The sequence below is a fragment of the Festucalex cinctus genome, chromosome 2 (genome assembly GCF_051991245.1).
Source record: "Festucalex cinctus isolate MCC-2025b chromosome 2, RoL_Fcin_1.0, whole genome shotgun sequence".
Lineage (NCBI taxonomy): Eukaryota > Metazoa > Chordata > Actinopteri > Syngnathiformes > Syngnathidae > Festucalex > Festucalex cinctus.
Genome location: NC_135412.1, coordinates 33,421,952 through 33,441,447, shown reverse-complemented (window position 1 = coordinate 33,441,447; position 19,496 = coordinate 33,421,952). Strand labels below are relative to the sequence as shown.

At 40.3% G+C, this 19,496-nt stretch overlaps 1 protein-coding gene across 2 annotated transcripts; it reads left to right on the top strand.

Moving 5' to 3' along the window:
• The first annotated feature begins 463 nt into the window (after nucleotides 1–463).
• ctnnbip1 (catenin, beta interacting protein 1) lies at nucleotides 464–19,095 on the top strand. 2 transcript variants are annotated; one of them, XM_077514751.1, is made up of 4 exons: nucleotides 464–669; nucleotides 10,603–10,717; nucleotides 11,109–11,199; nucleotides 16,997–19,095. In XM_077514751.1, exons 2-4 carry the CDS (start codon nucleotides 10,622–10,624, stop codon nucleotides 17,053–17,055), a joined length of 246 nt encoding a protein of 81 aa, XP_077370877.1. In that variant the 5' UTR covers nucleotides 464–669; nucleotides 10,603–10,621; the 3' UTR covers nucleotides 17,056–19,095. The 2 variants fall into 2 exon arrangements, with proteins under 2 accessions (XP_077370877.1, XP_077370878.1); XM_077514752.1 differs by lacking the exon at nucleotides 464–669 and adding an exon at nucleotides 2,752–2,845.
• The last annotated feature ends 401 nt before the right edge of the window (nucleotides 19,096–19,496 follow it).

Below are 19,496 nucleotides of genomic sequence, written 5' to 3'. Positions count from 1 at the left end.
TGTACCCTTTCCTGGACCCCCCTGTTTGAAGGTCTCCCTTTGCTTGCATATATCCCCCCCCCCCCACACACACACACACCCCCACACACCCACACACACCCCCACACACACACACCCCACCCCAGGCAGCCTACTCCGGGTTCCTCTGATATTCTAAACATTGGTTAGGTTTATTGAAGATTCTAAATTGTCGATTGAGAAAACCCACACTCACACAGGGAGAACATGGAGAATCCATCCACTGCCATCCATATTATTTTCCTATGATGCATAAATTAGAGCATCTAAATGTATGTAGAAGTTTGAGGGGGGAGGGGGAGATAAGTTGGCAATGCAGAAACGTGTTAAATAACGATAATATACTTTCTCTTTGGCAAATCGTCTGCCATGGATGTCAGTGAGTCATTTATGTATTTTGAGCTGTGTGTTCAAGGGATATTTATAGCTGAGTGTCAGACCGAGCCAAGAGCTCGCACGGTGTGGGTAGTGGCACTGGGCAGGGCTGGCTACACAGCGCCCCGTGTGGCTGAGAGCAGCGTTACACAAAGCAAAGCAGCAGGACCGCTGCGTTCAGCCGCTGTGCGCCGACAGGAGGGATGTGACCCCGGAACAGGGCAACACACTCCATTCAAACAGAGCGCACAAGAAAGAAAAGCTGGACCAGGAGGGGTAAGCTCATCTTTGCTTCTTCCTAACATCGCTGCGGGCGGGTTCGGGTTATTTTCAAGGACCGTGGCTTCCCAGCCCTCTCACAGAGCAGCAGCACCTGGTTGGCGTTCGCACCCAAAGGAACTTCATTCAAGGCTTTTGTCTCGGGAATGCTAGCGAATTAGCTTGACTGGTTAGCATCGGCTACTTTATGCTGGCCAGTGCGCGTTAAGCGCCGGCTCAATATATAAAAACATTAATTTGTGTATAAACGCGAGTCGGTTATTCCACACGTTGCCAGTGTCGTGTCACGTTGAAAAAGAAAAACGTTTAAAAATCGTGACCAAAATGTTCGCTTGCTTGCTAGCGTCTGCACTGCTACAGTTTGAACGTCCCGCAACATGAACGCTTTAACCCATCATAGCAATTATGGGTTTTTTTTCTTCTTCTTCAAGAAACAAAAAACACATTTTCCAGGTCCTTTTACGACTAAAACGCGTGGCAATGTATAGCTGTCAGTCTAAAATAATACATCTAACATAAACAATGAAGTTTAATTCAGTAAAATTCATCCATTCGTATTCATCACTATATAAACTGCTGAACCAAGGCACATACTTTCTTTTACATTATTAAACCAGCTGAGCTCACCGTCATTGAAATTGTCATAAAGTTTAGAATGCATAATGTATGGAACGGATAATGGTGCGCTTTGTGATCTAGTGAAAGAGCATTTACAGTAATTTTTTGGTCTGTCACTATACGTGGTTGTCATGGATAGAGGAACAACCGTGTATCGGTTTACTAAATAAGGATTCACCTTAGAAATTTTCCTAACACAATAATGTGCCACCTCAAAGTGGTTGGGAATTTACTATCAAATAATGCATGCAAATTTAAAACCAATAAGGAGTGTCACTGTGCTTATTTTAATTCCTCTTTCATATTCATGTTTTCCCAACCATGAGTGCACCTCAATTGGGTTTCCTGTGTGAATCTGCTAATGGTTCAACTCCTCCTAGGCTTTTCTATTTTTGGATCATGGATGCATTGTACCACCCTGCCTCACAGTGTTCACTTTCTGCATAGGAGGTTGCTGACAGGCAGCCATTTATGTATTGTAACTACCACCCTTTCAGGAGCATTGGGGAGAATGGCGTCCCGATGGGGTCAGGTGCTGCGACCTCTCTTGGCAGCAAGCAGCTTTTCTCTTGTGCCGCAATATGTCAACCTCACCCTGGTTTGCGCAACACCCTTACTGAATGGCTCGTGTGGAGGCCAAATTCTGTTATTTTGGCAGGTGATGTTTTTTTGTTTTGTTTTGTTTTTGTTTTTTTCAAACCACACGAGCCCAAAGTTGCTCATCAGTTGCCTGTGAGCTCCTGCTTGGCTTGGCGCAGGCTTTTGACACCCTGTCAGCATTACCGGGCCGTATAGTAGCCTTCTGTGGTCTGTTACGTTGGCTCAAAAGCTGCATATATCTTCGTGGCTCAACTCAACTGTCCAAACAGACAGATGGCTGAAGTGGACCACATGGTCCACTGAACATAAATTTCCTTGGTGAAAATCAACAGCTAATAATAATGAGACGAGTGTCCAATAACCCCAAAACACTGAAATATCATTTCAGACTTATAGTATATTCTAGGGCTGGGCGATAAATCAAATTAATTCAATTAATTCGTCCATTGAAAGTACCACAATGTGAAAATGAGCTAAATCGTGAAATCGAGGTGCTTATAAATAAATACACATCATCTAACCTTGAGCTTCTGTTTACGCTCGTTGTTTTGGGGTCCTTCGTTTGGTGGCTGGCGCGCTTGCTGATGACGTCACCATACTACAGCGAAGCTGCGGTATGTGACATCATCGGTTGGCGCACAGGACCCCCGCAACAGCCGTACAGGCAGTCCACATCACCGCCTGTTTTTTTCCCTTTTCTTTTCATTCACACAAACACGCACAGAAATTAATGAACAAATTAATTCATTAATGTGATGTGTATCGCGCACAAGTTTGGAAGCAAACGCAGGAGCGAAGCTCCGCCGTAACGTCTCCGCGTGAGCCTGACGCAGAAGTATACTGAGGCCTTTACACGGTCTCCCAGGCAGCGAAGCCAACCCACGCCAACCGGCAGCGAAGGAAAGTGACACTTCCAAATCACCGGGAGCCCCACATCAGCTACTTTGGCCAAACGGTACGCTGCCTACTCGCGCACATTATGTCTGCTCCAGAAGACTAACCAAGAAAAGGGACTCATGTTACGTCTATTGTATGGAATTGGTTCGGCTTTTACAAGAGCGACATAGAGCAAACTACAAGCGTATGCAAGGTTTGCCGAACAGCTATTAAAACGAAGAATAGCAGGCAGCACAACTAACCTCTTCCAACACTTGCGCCAAATGCATCCGAAAGAATGGGAGGAATGCTCACGTCTTCGAGAGTGCGGCGTGGCTAACGCTAGCAAAGATAAGTACACGTACACTATGAAACAACAAACTTGAGCTGTATTTAGTACCGGGGGAAACATTGTGACATGCACCAGAGCTTGTCTTTTGCCAGAGTCAGTTGACAGGCTAGTTTTGCTTGTAAGGAATTTGAGTTTATTACAATAAAAGGTGATGCTGATTATTTTTACGCTGTTGATCTTGAAGTTCTGTTATATACAAATGTTATTGTGAGTTGAGTTGTATATTTGCAGAATACTGGATGTGTGGTTTACAATACCTGTTTACAATTGTTAGGACTACTTACTTGTGGCAATTAAGTTGTGCAAAAGCTATGAGTAGGGTTTTTTTGCACAAGATATCTATGTGACATTTAAGTTGAGCAAAAGCTATGAGTAGTTTTTGTTTTTTTGCTTAAGCTATATATGTGGCATTTAAGTTGAACAAAAGGCTATGAGTAGCTTTTTTTGCACAAGCTTTGTGGCATTTAGGTTATGCAAAAGCCATAAGTATTTTTTATTTTTTTGTATAAGCAAAAGGCTGTGAGTAGTTTTTTTTTTTTTTTTTTTGCACAAGTTATGTGGCATTTAAGTTATGCAAAAGATATGAGTAGCTTTTTTTGAACAAGCTATGTTAAATTTTCCTTAAAACTGATTAAAAATTCGTGTACGTTATTGTCTGAACATTTTGCACGAGATTAATTTTTGAATAAATCAAACCTTGTTTAAATGTTTTGGGGGGTTTTTTTGTTGTTTTTTTTTTTTTTTTTTTTTTTTTTTTTTTTTTTTTATACTTTTGATTAAAATCAAGTAAAATTGTAATCGTCCAGAATGACAGAAAAAAATCGAGATTTTATTTTTTGGCCATATCACCCAGCCCTAGTATCTTCATTACGCGCATTACAGATGTTTCTAATTTTGAAAGATAAACCAGAACACTGCATGTATGTTTCCATGTAGTATTCCTATTTCCAAAACTGAAAAATTTCATGGTCAGTCAGTATTTATTTCCAAACTGCAGATCGTGTTCAACTTCAGAGGCTCCATTGTATGGCTGACATACCTTTGCACGTTGCTCATGGCTCACTGCACAATATTTCCATGCGCACAGACATCATTTAATGATTCTCAAGTCAGAATTTGATGCTGTGCCTTGACGCGCACACGTTTGAAATCTTGCAGCCTGAACCCCCCCCAGGGAGCAACTTAAAGGCTGCAGTTTCTGTTGCAGTTCCTTTGAGCATCCCTGTGCAAGGACTTTAGAAGAACCTCAAAAGGATTTAATTATGACTGATGATGCTGTATGGCAGGACACACTCCACCATGGGCTCAATCAGATAACATTCATTGGTTTTATTTGTAAAACTGTGCAAGGGATTCATATTTTTAATCAATAATCGTTCCCTACCCTAACAAATGTTTTTGGTTTCAACTAGTCACTGGGTGCCCCTTGAATAAATAAAAGCATAGCACCTCACCTGCAATTATCAACATTAGTTAACTGCAGAGCCCATTTGTATGTACTCTATTGCGAAACAAAACATCACATCAAACCGTCTCCCAGATGTATTTAACGTGTGGAGACCTACTACGTGTTGTAAATGATTTCCCTGTGTGGTTTTAAAGATAAGCTTATGTAAAGACCCCCTCTTTTTCAGCAATTCCACAACATGAGCGCTCCACAGAGTTGTGTGTGTCCGTTTTTATATTCCAGGGAGCTACGCAACCTCTCATTTCTGCTCATTTTGTCTCAGTCTGTTCTTAGAGTTTCTCGTCATCATAATAGACCTCCACCCATAATATTACTTTTAACCTCTGGTATTTTGGTATTCTTATTGTTGCATATTAGCCGTAATAACAGGCAGTCAAACCTTAGAAAGCCAATTTTGAAGCAGATCTGTTCACTTGAGCTGGATTGTACGAGTTTCTGCCTCAAGTGGTGACAACAAGACATGACCTACTTATCAATCACGTTCACACAATTCAGTTCATCACCATTGTTTGACAATACTGTAGCCATTGTTGTATGCACAGTCCATGTGAGGAAGTGGCTTTAATCAAGGGCAGCCCGTTGACATTCAGTTAGTCTAAACGAGTGTTTTCCTTTGGCCTTCAGCGCTTTGTCATCTGACTCAATTGAGTCAGTTAGCACTTATTACCTCACTGGGGAGGAAAAAAGCTACATGAATGAGTTTAATAAGCACCATTACATTTAGGTGGAGCGAAACAGACAATGGATTCATGGACTGTTGAAACTCCAATACACAAGACAGCAGCCAGGGGTTCTTCTGCACCTGTGATGGGCATTACTTTCCCATTTATTGTACCCGAATGGGGACATCTGTCAAAGACTGTATTGGTGTAGTTGTAACAGGGCTGCAGCTGTTGAATATTTTTTTTATTTGAGTATTCTACTGCTAATTATCCCCTCAGTTGGATAAAAATAGATTTTGCAGTACTGGGGTTCACCATCCTCACGTTCACCTATGTGTGATTTTGAGTGTGTATGGCTTTAAAAGGTGGGGCCTTGCCTGGTGAACGATGTGAGTGTCCGCAAATGAGTGTCGAGTTTGTTGGGACATAATACTGTCCAAGTTTACTTGGATGTTTCAGTATGTTTTATCCCTGTGGTCACAGAGCTTCTCTCCAGAACCGGGCCAGGTTGGTGTCAGTTCAGTTGGCACCCGCTGCACCATGCTTGGAGCCTACTTGTGTTTCCCTGTACATTCGCTAAGCTTAATAGAGCGCCTCACTCAGTTATTTGCCTTGCTCTGGTTTTGTCCAGATCAGAATTCAGACTGTAGACATTTACTGTCTTTATGTCTCAACTCCTCTTACTGTTACTGAACATTTGGGAGGAGATTCTTTTTTGGCTCATTTCCTGTTCATCTGCTTCCTGGAGGAGTTTGATTTGTGAAAACAGTCCAATGTTGTGCATCATGTGAGCTGTAAATTCAGCCAAATAGCAGGTGACACAAGTGGACAGGCCCATGACTCACAAACACTCTCTGCCCTTCTTGATCCTCTGCAAATATGAGGGCCTATCACATTGCATGTAATCCCGGAAAGCAGACTCAGCACAGTCAGTGTTAATTGTTCATAATATTTTCTGACTTTCTCACCTTTCTCTCTCAGATGCCAAATGCTATGTCAAGAATGACGAGACCAGTGTGTCACTAAAAGCGTTGCTAATTTAACTTTGTGATGTCTATTATTTGTTGCACTACCGTAACGATGCCTGTGACATACAGCAAATACATTACATGACAGAGTCCTCGTAAATACAGCAGTCATGATGTGAGTGATGGTAACTTTGTGCTCCATTAAAATCATTTGTCGGGCAAAATGTCAAAACAAATCATGATATTATAACCAATGTTTTACGATTCAGGAAGTCCCCACAAACACTACAATTGTCCTCTATCTCCAGCTGACTGAATGCCAAAGTTTTTTGTTTTTTTGTTGTTGTTGTTTTTGCTGCCTTGGTGCAAGCAGGGAAGTGGGACTTGCGTAAAAGACTGCATTCAACAGCTTTAGAAAATGGATTGAAGGAGAATGCACCCATTTATAAATTACTGTATTATTACTATCAGGCAAGAAATATTGACTGCATCTGTGACTAATATTTGACTACATATTCCCCTAGCTACCATTATTTATTCATTAAGGGCCATATATTCTCCTGTTCCCGGTAAAGTTTTGTTTTTTTGTTTTTTTACGAGCCTGACTTGTGTACTTTCAAGGTACGCCGATTCCCCCGTCTAGACTTCTGACACACCCACCACGTGTCACCTGAAAATTTGTGTGCAACCACCAAAGAGGCATAACTAATGGAATTCCGAGGGTGTCCCTAATTACTGGATTATGAGGTTTTTATGAGACGTGAATTTCTTACAGAAGCATGCATTGCATTCTGTGTTTAATACATCCAACAAAAGTAATTTAATCCGAATAATGTGTTCCTGACTGAAAGCACTTTTTTTTAGCTGAGTGATGACCAGGCTGCTCTGCAATGCGTGATCAAATGTATGTCACCAACCATCAAGTAGTAAGAAATAATTACAAATCTGTAACTCATGGGGTCATTATGCTGACTAGTTGTTTGTGATCGGTGCGTTCAAATTCCAAGCCCCCATCAGCATGTGGAAATGTTCCTTGCAGGTGGGTAGTCCGCTGATCCTTTCTCACCAATTAATACAATAAAATGCCAACGTTCAGCTGCCGGCATAATGTAGTACAGGCAGACACACACGGCTATTGGGCAGTTGGTGAGCTTATATGGGCCAGGTATGCCTACCCCGCCCCCTCCGCACGTCAGCACGAGCGAGGCCAAGCTCAGCATTAAAGAACAAACGCCTTTGATTCCATCCGGAATATTGGCTGCCTGTGTCTGATCCCAGTTGAGCATCCCTCGAGGGATTAGTGTATATACAGCCCATCTGACATCAACCCTCCACAAAGAAGCTTGACAGCATCTTTGTTGTTGTCCTTGAAATGTTATCAAATGTCTAACACAGAGAGCATGTGACAGTCATTCAACTAAACATCATACACTTGATTTCTTAATAGGTTTTAATGTCATTCATCAGCCATCATCAGTTTATCCTTTTTAAAGACATATGCCAAGTAGATGTCTTTATGACTGTCTTTGAGCACAATTTTGAATATTGTTATTGACACACCAGGGAATATTATATTATTTACAAATTGGATGGTTTTTTTGTTATATATATATATATATATATATATATATATATATATATATATATATATATATATATATATATATATTAGGGCTGTGAATCTTTGACCGTCTCACGATTCGATTACGATTTTTGGGTCTACAATTCGATTCAAACGATTTTCGATTCAAAATTATTTGATTGACAAATGATTTCTGCTTCAATTTACAGATATGCACAACATTGTCATGATGTACTCCCTTCTTCTTCATTTCTAATTTAAATAAAATCGATTTTTGGATATTAATATCGATTCAATTAATAAATGAGAATCTCGATTCTTTTATGAATCTTTTTTTCTTTTTTTTTTCTTTTTTTTGCACCCCCCTAATAAATATATATATATATATATATATATATATATATATATATATATATATATTATTGCTCCATTTAACAGCATGGCTTGTTATTAAGGATGGGACGAGAGACATGACAAATCCTATGAGACAAGATGTCTTTTCTTTGTCAATTTTAAAACATTATCCTTGAACATTTGTTTATTTATTTATTTATTCTTTCATTTATTTATTTAATGCACCAGAAGGGCACTCACTGTGCAGTGTGCACACACTCGCATTGGCAACCAAAACAGCAGCTCTATCCATGTACCCGCATCCCTATTTGAGACAGATCCTCAATTAACTATAGCCTTGCATCAGAGGGCCTGTCAACGTGTATTAGTGGCCCAATAAGCGGCTGAACTTAATTACCAGACCAATCTGAGTCACTGTGGCTCTCTAAGAGAAATTCTTATGGAAGGAACAAATCCTTTCTTGCATACTGATATTCTCCTCTCCAAGGCTTGTTCTTCGACGTTTCATTTAGATTCATGACTCTTTTGTGTAAAGCATTGCTTTCACTTATTCAATTAGTAAAGGCTGGTTGGATATCAAGCTGTACCACGTTCTTGGTGCATGATAGGTGGGATCTTATGCGACACCAGCTGACCTTAATGTGTTGTGTGCTTTGCCAGCTTCTTTTATCATCTTCTGACAATCCTCCTCCACACTTCCTCCCCTTTTGCCTATATTTTGCATCTCTGCAGACAGACAGTGAAAATAGGTCATTAGTTAGACTGAGAAGAAGAGATGGAAAGAACAGGCAGGGATGAGATCTGTGAGAAAACGTGCATTAAATATTAATGAGGCCTTGCCAACTGTGTAGCTAAGATTGCTGACCAGCTTCTAACTATGTATTCCTGCCTGAGGTGGGGAGGGGTTCTGGTTTGAGAGCATCATTTTTAATATGAGACTTACTGCAACACTGCACCTGCATTTATTATTATTTTTGCCATCTCTGTTTGCATAGCTAGCCAGTCTCTAAAGAGAATTTCTTAGATGAGGCGATGACGGTCAAAAAATTGTCTCGACTAGGGCTGCACAAGATATTAAAAAATATATATATATTGATGTCGTGATATTGGTCCATGCAATATGCATATTCCAAAGACATGCAATAAGTTTCATATGGAATTGTATGCTTTTATTTGATTTTGACCAGTCAGCTGCTAACTAAAATGTGCACTGCCATCCAATAGTTGAACATTATCGAGAGGTAATTACTAGGGTTGTGCCAAAAAATCGATTCATAAAAGAATCGAGATTCTCATTTATTAATCGAATTGAATCGATATTAATATCCAAAAATCTATTTTATTTAAATTTGAAATGAAGAAGAAGGGGAAAATGCAGTTGCAGCCCACATGCTGTTTTTGTGGAAAAAGGCACTTACAATACAAAATTAATAAATGTTTAAACAAAAAAACAAAAAAGACACTTTAATGTCTCTATTTGTCATTTTGTCTTACAAAGCATACTGGAGTAGATAATGACAATGTTGTGCAGATCTGTAAATTGAAGCAGAAATCATTTGTCAATCAAATAATTTTGAATCGAAAATCGTTTGAATCGAGAATCAAAAATCGATTCTGAATCGAATCGTAGACCCAAAAATCGTAATCGAATTGAATCGTGAGACAGTCAAAGATTCCCAGCCAGTAATTAGTTTGCTTTAGTTTGAGTTTGCATGAAAAAAATGTAATTCTTTCATTAGATAATAAAATGTCATTTCTTTAGGTACATGTTAGATATCGCAATAATATCGATATCGCTATATTCGGCAACTATTATCGCATGATTTTCCAATATCGTGCAGCCCTAGTCTCGACTGTCATGCAGCGATGCACTCCTGTCAGATTGAATGCAAACTTGATAAGTTGAAGGAGTCGATGCAATGTCTGTTATGAAGTAATTGGCATAGAAATACTTGGAATTTGCACTGGCTTCCTCCCACTGTGCCCACTGTCAAAAGGGGTGGAGTTAATTTTGCTCTGCATTACACTTTTTGTACGTTGTCTTCTTTTGTAAGTGGGAGGGAAATAATCCAAAACTTTCATTCTCTTTTAATATGTAATATTACTTATAACATGAACATTAGTGCTTGTGGGAAAAAATATCACTATAAAGCAATTCAATTTTTTTAATTAAGCTGGGGTTTTTTTAGTTATTCAATTAATCAATCAATCACCCCTAGTCCCTAGACAGACACAAGGCAACAAAAATAATGTTAACAAATACAGTAGAATGAAGGTCAACCATAAAACATGGCAGAGAGAGAAAAAAAAAAGCATTTATACTCAAACGAGTGAGGTTGTTTTCAAAAGATGATGGTGTGTTCCCGTGTGCATTTCAGTCTTTAAATGTGGAGCTGTCTTTTTGTGTGTGTAATGTGGCTGTGTTTTCTTACTTGTTTGTGTGTGCACAGAGCCACAGGAGCAGGGGGGATGAACCGCGAGGAGGCCCCGGGAAAGTCTCCTGAAGACATGTACATCCAGCAGAAAGTGCGCGTCCTGCTAATGCTTAAAAAAATGGGATCAAATGTACGTAGAACACCCAATGATCCTGTCCAGCTGATTTGATGTCCATATCAGCTTGCATCTGCAATTGCTTTAAATTTACCTCAGTTGTTATCATATCAACACACTAGCCACAACATGAGCTTAATGACCTGTATGTTATGTACACCATCTAATGAGCTGCATTCTGCATTTGCGAACAGAAAAGTGTCACAGAAGTAGTGTGATATAATGATTTGGAGTTTGCAGTGGTTTGGAACAGTACTGCCTCATTCTGAGTGTGGTTTCTAATATTTTGGTCACCCTATTCAGCTACATGATGTGGGAAATGTGTAATACCAAGTACAACTTTAATAATAAATATACTGTCTTGATAAAAACATATAAAGATATATTTTTGATACCTTACTTACAGCTTACGCCAAGTGAAGAGGCTTTTCTCCGGAATTATGCAGGTGTGGTCCACACTCAGATGAGCCAGCTGCCACAGCACAGCATTGATCAGGGTAAGGCTGATGCACCCACCCACACACGCACGCATGCATATACAGTAGAGCATCCCGTTGAGTGTATTCACACGTTACAGGAGCACCTTTGTGACAGTGGAAGTAATCCCTCCACACATTTTTCTGGTGTGTGTACTCCAGCAGACCTCACAGAAGCCCACTCAGTGTTCCATAGCACTGTAGCATTACTCACACAAGTGAACTGACTGCAAGAGAATGAATTATCCTGTGCGCTGCATGTGCATGTTTTCTTAACGACTGCTTTTCACACATGTCCGGGCAGAGCTGGAAACGGCACAAGTCTGACCTCCGTCAGTATGATAAAACATTGGGAGGATGCTGTGAATCATTCCAGATATAGTTGCCATGATGGATGTTTGCCATCAGATGGCGCCCTTGACCACATTTGTCCTTCAACCACTCTTTCCTCATTAGACTTCCACAAGATGGCGCTGTCATGACGTTACATGGAGAGACTGCATGACTTTGCACAGACCTTCAATAGCCTGCATTATTTAATGGTATTCTGTATCATATTACATGTGTTACACATATTCGAAAGCACACACAAAATGTAAGTAGATTTTTTTTTTTTTTTTTATTTTTAATCAATTTGTATGCTTGCTATTTTTGTCCTTTTGGAATACCAGTGATATATCAGTGCAAGTAGGAAGACCCTTAGTGCTTATTAACCAGCACAGCTGGCTAAAGGTGTGCCGAGTATGCATTATACATCACAGAATGAGACACATTTAGTGTCTGTTGGCAGACTGCCGGCCCCCTCCCCCTGTGCGCTAATAAATAATTAGTGGTGTTCATCTTTTGCAAAGTGCTGTGATTAAGCCTCGTGGAACTAACCATAGTTAATCTCTTGGAAATGTTCAGTCCAGTGTTCAAGGACACCCTTTACAACCATAAAGATGTTTTGAAAAGGTTCAGTGATATGAAAAACGATTTGATCTCATTTACATGTCCCAGTAGTATTCATGCAACGCATACACGATTGTTTTTAATCAGCCATTTACTTAAATCCAAAAATGACTCATCTAAAATTGTTATTGCGCTCTGATAAATTGAAATGGTAACTTTGAAATGGTAAGAATTCAGAATACATTTTTGAGGGGGATAATGAAAGGAAATGAAAGTTGATTGCCTTTCATTGTAATTATATAGTTGTTTCTAGAGTACTGGAAGGCATGCCTTGGTGGTGTGATCTTACCTCAGAATAACAAAAATAGACATTTTCTCAATCTAACAAAAACTGCGGCAGAATGCGTAACATGATAGCAGCCATTTTTACGCTTCCTCCTTCCGCGTGCTGGTGTGATTTTTCTCTAATGGGCCCTCATTTTGTTTTGTTGTTACATTACATAACACGAGTCATAGTACATGTCATATTGGCATGAAAACAGCTGTGATTAAAAAGTAAACGGTCTATATTTACTTCTGTGGTTGGCATTTTGAAATAATCTTGGGTGGATGACTCCTCCCCCTCAGCATGTCAAGTGTCCATTATTGGCTTCCTTGTCTAAAAAGCTAAATTTCATCCCTTCAACATTACACAGTTAATGCAAATGGATTAAAGCCATCAGAAAACCGCAGAGGTCACATGGTTCCCTTTGATTGCAACATCTTTGGGTTCTCATCATGGGGCGGTAGAGTCGTGTGTCACACACGGCATCACCGATTAGGTGGCAGCATGCTTGGATGGTGGCAGGGGCACAGCAAACATTACGAGATGTTAAGTCGTGCTGCACACATTACAGTATGAGTCGGCTAAGCATATTATCATTTGGGAGGGGGAAAAAAAGTGTTGCACTAATGTAATCTGTCCAGTATTGTCTTCCTGCTCTAATACAAGCTGTGGTTTCCCCCTCCTAAGAAACTTGAAGAATCAATGCGGGTGTTATACAGATATCTATGGAAGTCTCGCGGTCGCTCCATTTGCATTGGTCCTACTTTTAATTGGCTCATTACCATATACGCATACACAGAAAGAATATTTTGCAATTTTAATCAGGCAGAGGACAGCTTTTCTGTCATCAGCTTTGAAAATGGGTACTTACTTTTTTCATCTGCTGTTGATATTAGAAAAATTGGGACTTGAGCAGATTCCTTCCAGATCCTGGAAATTCGAAAAAAAACAATACACAGTATACAGTTGTATTACTATCTAAATTAAAATAAGGGTAACTTAGATCTTACTCCATTATTGTTTTAATTCAAATACAGTATTTGTAAAACAGAACATTTTAGTAAGCATAACAGTAAGCCAGACCAATGGGCTCGTTAGCGTCTCTTATTTAACAAAGGAAAGTTCTTCCTTCCAGAAGGACACCTCAAAAAAAGGCGGAGAATAGTAAAGGAGTTGCCATAGCAACCTCACTTGTCCCAGGAAATATTAGCTTCCCTGTGGGCTTTCGGTGTTGTTGCGACACGCTGCAGCGGTAGATTGGAATAAGAGGAGAGCTGGCGTGCTAATAACACAGCCTGAGTGTGATATTTTAATTCTCCTGTCAGTTGCATCTCCTCATGCACGAGTATGCTCTCACTTAATGACCTTGAAGCTAGTAGAATGTCTTATTTTTGCCTTGAAATGTCAAAAAATGTAGACCTTTTAGCTGAATTTCTTATTAAATATGAATCCCTGCAAATACAGTATATTGGCTTCATTTTAGCCTTCAACATTGTCGCTGTCCTGTGAAAAACACTTATCTTTTTTTTTTTTTTCTTTGATCGCATAAACGTAAAAATGTAAAAGAAAAAAAAATAATTTACGATTTTGGGATGTCTGCATTCAGTTTCATTACATAAACTTAAAAATGTAAAAAAAAAAATAATAATATCATTAAATTTAAAAAAGACAAACATGGACATAAGTGTTTATCACAGGACAGCAACGACATGCTTTCATCGCCATCTCAAAGATGTTTCAGTGTCGATATGCAGGAGCTCTATCTAACATAGATGTGCTTAATCACGATCTCAGGCGCCCTAATTAGTGTGGCCCAAAGACGTCATCCAAATCATCTTCCCATTTAGAGGGCAAAATAGTTTTGATGTGAATCTAAGCTTTCAAATATCACTTTGGGTAAACCCAAGCCATCCTTAAACATTACACTGATCAATCAAGTGAGCTGTGATTCATCATCTAAATGTGCAGCTTGTCTGCTTGTTGTTGTCAACATGTTAAGCTTGACCACTCATACGGTGGGTTGGGGGTGGGGGGCACAGATTGTGACCTAGAACTCTACTTGGCCAACTACTAACTATAAACATTCAATGGCTGCAGCTTCCACATTATTATACACATTATGTTGTGCTGCTTTTTCAGAGAATGAAACTCATCAATTTTCTAATGCATCCTCATGTAAAGACTAACTCACTTTTATTCCCTAATAAATTAAAGTGTAAAAAAAAATTATATATTTTGTTTTTGTAGCACAAATGTTCTAAAATCTTGCACTTACTGGTGATTTGTGTGATTGATTTGAAAACTAGCTCAGCAAAGTGCCAACATGCCTACCGTAGTTGTTGTTCTTGTTGTGTTTGTGGATGTAATCTACAAGCCAGAACTATATCATGCTAGAAGAGCCGTGGCGGGAACAGCTCCCGACTATTGCTGGACATCGAGCTGTGCCGAAATGAGCTAAAAGCGTTTTGCCTGCAGCATTCTGGCCATTATCTGTCGCCTGGCAACGGCTTTAAGAGGCCCGGCCTTTCCAGTGCGTAAGCCACCGCTTCTTTGTGTAGCGCTTCATTGTTGTGTATTGAAGGGTGTGTGTGTATGTTTGTTTGTGGCTCGAGCGAGGTCCGAACATGACTCATAAAATGAAACAGATGCAGCCTGACAGTCGTCTCCCCGTTACTATTGTCCCTTTAGACATTCGGCTCAAACTAAGCAGTGTTAAATGTTTTATTATAGAGGTTGCTACACCATTCAGACGGATTGCCATTGTGAGGTGTTGCGTAATTGTTCATTCTCCCCAAGCGCACCTGCCTTCTTTAACAGCAAATATCAACACTTCGAGTTCTGTTTCCTCATGCCTATTTGGCGGCTTCATTACCATAACCTTGTTTGGTAGGCCAGTGAGCTCCCACGAGACAAGTTTCAAAGTTCACATTAAAAGATCCCACCCCCTTCCAAAAAAAAACATCTTAGCAAGCTAGATGCAGTGTTGAAACATGATAATTGTCTCAGTCTGTTGAGGAGGGTGCACCCTTTGTGCCAAATAAGAGAGAAAGCTCAAGGTCTCTGGCCTACTTTGATAGCTGCACAGTAATTAAATCTAACAGGCACTTGAGGGCTGTGGAGATAGCAGCTTTTTTTTTCCCCTAAGAAAATCACTAGCTGCTGTTTCCTTCGTGGCTGTCTGGAAAGGTGTTGACGGTATTTATGTCAACATTCAGTTCATCAACACAGGCAACAGAACAGGAGCTGAACAAGAAATTTTTTCTTTCTTCTCATTTGGAATTTGTTCAAAACTCAGTAAATCTTTGTGCATATATGTTGTTGTATGTTCATTTACTTCCATTAAAAAGAAGTGGATCTTTTTCAATTTATATCCAGTTTCTATGGACAGCTTGTAAAGTGAAGTTTAATTAATTAAACAGATATGATCATTTGTAAAATGTTCTACATGAGCTGTAATTCAATTCAGCTTGTAATAGAGTGCCTAATATTATGATTCCCTACAAATGTTTCATCCATCCATTTACTACCGCTTATCTGAGGTCGGGTCGCGGGGGCAGCAGCTTTAGGAGGGAAACCCAGACCTCCCTCTCCCCAGCCACTTCAACCAGCTCCGCCGGCGGGATCCCAAGACGTTCCCAGGCCAGCCAAGAGGCATAGTCCTTCCAGCGTGTCCTGGGTCGTCCCCGGGGCCTCCCGCCGGTGGGACATGCCCGGAACACCTCCCCAGGGAGGCGTCCAGGAGGCATCCGAACCAGATGCCCGAGCCACCTCAGCTGGCTCCTCTCAACGCGGATGTTTAATATATTTGAAAAATAACGTCAAGACCATTTATAAAGAACGTGGGGGGGTTAATTACTTTTAGTTGGCAATGTTGTTCCAAGGTTTTTCCGCAGGTGTGTGCAGCTATGACAACATGATGAATGACTGATCCTTTGTTTGTTTAACAGCACACAGCCTCCTTATGTGTAGGCGTCCAGAACTTGGGACTTGACTCATCCCAGTTTCTTCTTATAAGTGGTTGGTTGGTACTGGGTAGTTGCGTTTAAAAGGAAAACACTAATGGAAAAATAAAACTCACATCTGCATGGGAATTGTTGGACTCCAAGGAGGGAGGAAGTTCACAAGATATCAGATCATCAGGAGCTTAGTTATTGGGGTTATGTGTTTGAATGTTTTTCGGGACAGGAATTTCATTACACACGAGATGTTTGATCAAGCCCCAAACCTCGTGGAGGTGTTTAAGGCATGTATCAAACGTACCTGGATCCTGTTTCCGCTGATCATCCTTGCTGTTTCTACAGCTTAATATGATAATTGGACATGATTCGGAAAGGCCCACACCTGTCTGTATCAGGTCCCACAGTTGACAGTGCATGTCAGAGCACAAACCAAGCGTGAAGTCGGAGGAATTATCTGGGGAAGGGTACAGCAAAACGTCTGCCGCTTTGATGCTCCCAATGAACCCGGTGCTATCTTGAGGATAACTCGGGTCTGAGCAGCAATAGAATAGACAGCCCAGGTCGGCTGGAGGTGAACTGACGTCTCGCAGGATTACGGCGACAGATTCCAAACTCATCTTCGAAAACATTTGCTGTCTGACAGGTGCGGAGGACGTAGTGATGGCGTTCTCGCGGTCAGAGACGGAGGATCGACGACAGTGACCATGAGCCCTCCCCCGACCCGACCCCGGCCCAGTCTCCATATGTACGCAACACAGATGAGCTCACGAGTAGAGGATCGACCTGGAAGGGACAGGCAGACCTGTTCAGTTTGTTTCCCTTCCAATTTCAAGGAGGTTCCACTCAAAGCGGGTTTCCATGGGTCGAATCCTTGGTCATCCGTCAAAGGGGATGACGGATGAAACCTTCAAATTGTGTGGATGAACATCGAATGTGGTTTTGTTTATTTTTGTCAGTCACGTGTTGGATCTAGTGAGAAGCAGCGCCGTGTGGCGACTTGTCGTGATTGATCTGTGGGGCCTCCTTTTAGAAACACCAGCTGCTCCTTTAAGAAAGTCGCGACATCAAGTCACTGGAGCGTTCACTCGTCTGTACCGATCGTCTCGTCGCTCAGCGGCAAACGCCGACTATTCGTTGTTGTTTTTCTTCACCCAGGTATAGATTTGTTGTTTCTGAGATCAATTTTAGCACAAAGCTCATCAACACTACGAAGGTGAATCAGGTTTTGTTGAAGGCCATGTTAATTCCTACCGCCAAGGTCAAAAAGAGCTGTGCCCTGCCCACACTAAAGAGTTTTGAGTGGGGAAACAAATCCCGTACGCGTAAACATTTTGGCCAACCGCAACCTTCTATTCCTCGACGTGCATGGTTTCAAATTGGCACGAGAAACATGAATGAATATTCTTAAATGGTCATGCGTTTTAAAATGACATGTTCTCCTACGCAACACACTTGGAAACATGGTCAAGACACATATTTCAAACAGTGTTTTTAAAAATAGCCATGTACAAGCATGACCTTTGTCTCACGAGCAGCTAGCTGATGTGTGTGTGCGCGTGTCAACAGCAGGCCCACTATCCATCACCAGCTGCCAATTATGGGGGGGTGACAGGATCAGTGTGATGTATGTGTAAAACATTGCGTGAAGGGGGATTTTAATTTTTTTCTCAATTGAAACGAAGGCCCACTTAGTGCTTGTGCTGCTTTATTTTTGAACAAGTGTGAAGAAGAAAAAAGAGGAATGACACTAGAAGACACAGGTGTGCATTCTCCCGAAAACATGCTACCAGTAGTTATTTTGGGGTTATTGTGACATGGAAAAAAATGATTATTGTACAGTTATGTGGGGAAACTAATTGTGTGCTCTGTTTTGTTTGGGTTTTTTTTTTTTTTTAATTAGCACATTAAGACATTTGTTTAAAAAAAAAAAAAAAAAGAGAGATGTAATTTATTGTTTACTGAACCAATTCCTTCTCCTCAAACGCATCATTGCAGTGGTCATTTTTTTAACTACAAGGAACCAAAACAGCAGTAGTGTGTGTGCTGTTTGTAATCGTACTGTCTCTCTTGCACTATCAAAATGGGATATTGGAAAAAAATTAAATAAAGAAATACATTTTGATACTCACAGATTCTGTTCAGACTTGGGGGTAAAAGTATTTTAATCGACTCAACCTATTGATCTTTACCAAGCAGGGTGCTTTTCTAGTCACATGCTCAGTATTTAATGTTTTGAGTACACTTTGTATAACTTAATGATGTCATTGTAACATTTGAAAGTCAAGCATGTCTGCCGAGGAGCTTCACCTCGTCTCACATTAGCCGTTTTGTGCGCTTTTTATTCCCTTTTTTGTCCTCATTGTCCTCAGCGATCAATACAGACAGCCAACAGATGGGATGACAAAGAAGTATCTTTGTTTACGTTTCTATTTTTTGTCTATGCATCTTTTGTTTTTCTTCTGAAGCTGTCTTATTGTACATTTTGCTTATCAATGTTCTGCAACTTTGTTGCTGCGTGACCGTCTGCGTGTGTCCGAGCGTGTCAGTGTGTGACAGAGAGCAAGGCTGCTGTTGTATTTTTACTGTGATAATTTTGTTTTTGTTTTTTTAGAAAGTGGGACTTTGTATATTATTTTAAATTCAATCAACATTGATTTGTTTTGTTTTGGCTGCTGACAATGTCTTGACCTAAAGCTTCCAAACCTATACCAACTGAAACATTAAAGGCATTTCAAACAGTAACTGCTCTCACTCACTTCTTCGAACACCACTGAGAAAAAAAATTGACTAATCTTGATGTTCATTTCTACAGTTGCTGTATATCATTACTTAAATACTGTATTACTGCATGGTATTTATTTTTCATGTAAATTCATCAGTTGCCACTCGTACTCTCGTGACTTGATATAAAAAAATAAAATAAGACCAATGTAAATCATTTAAAAAACTTTTGACACCTATAAATAACCTTTACAACAATCTGACCTTTTTGGAGTCACATCTTATAAGGACAAGCGACGGTGCATAAATGCAGGGAGCATCCACAGCATCAGAAGGATCTCATCGTTCAAAAGGGTACGAAGAAATTTCCAAGCCATGAAATGGCCTGCACTACAGTATGCAATCAAGTGAAAAAAATGAGG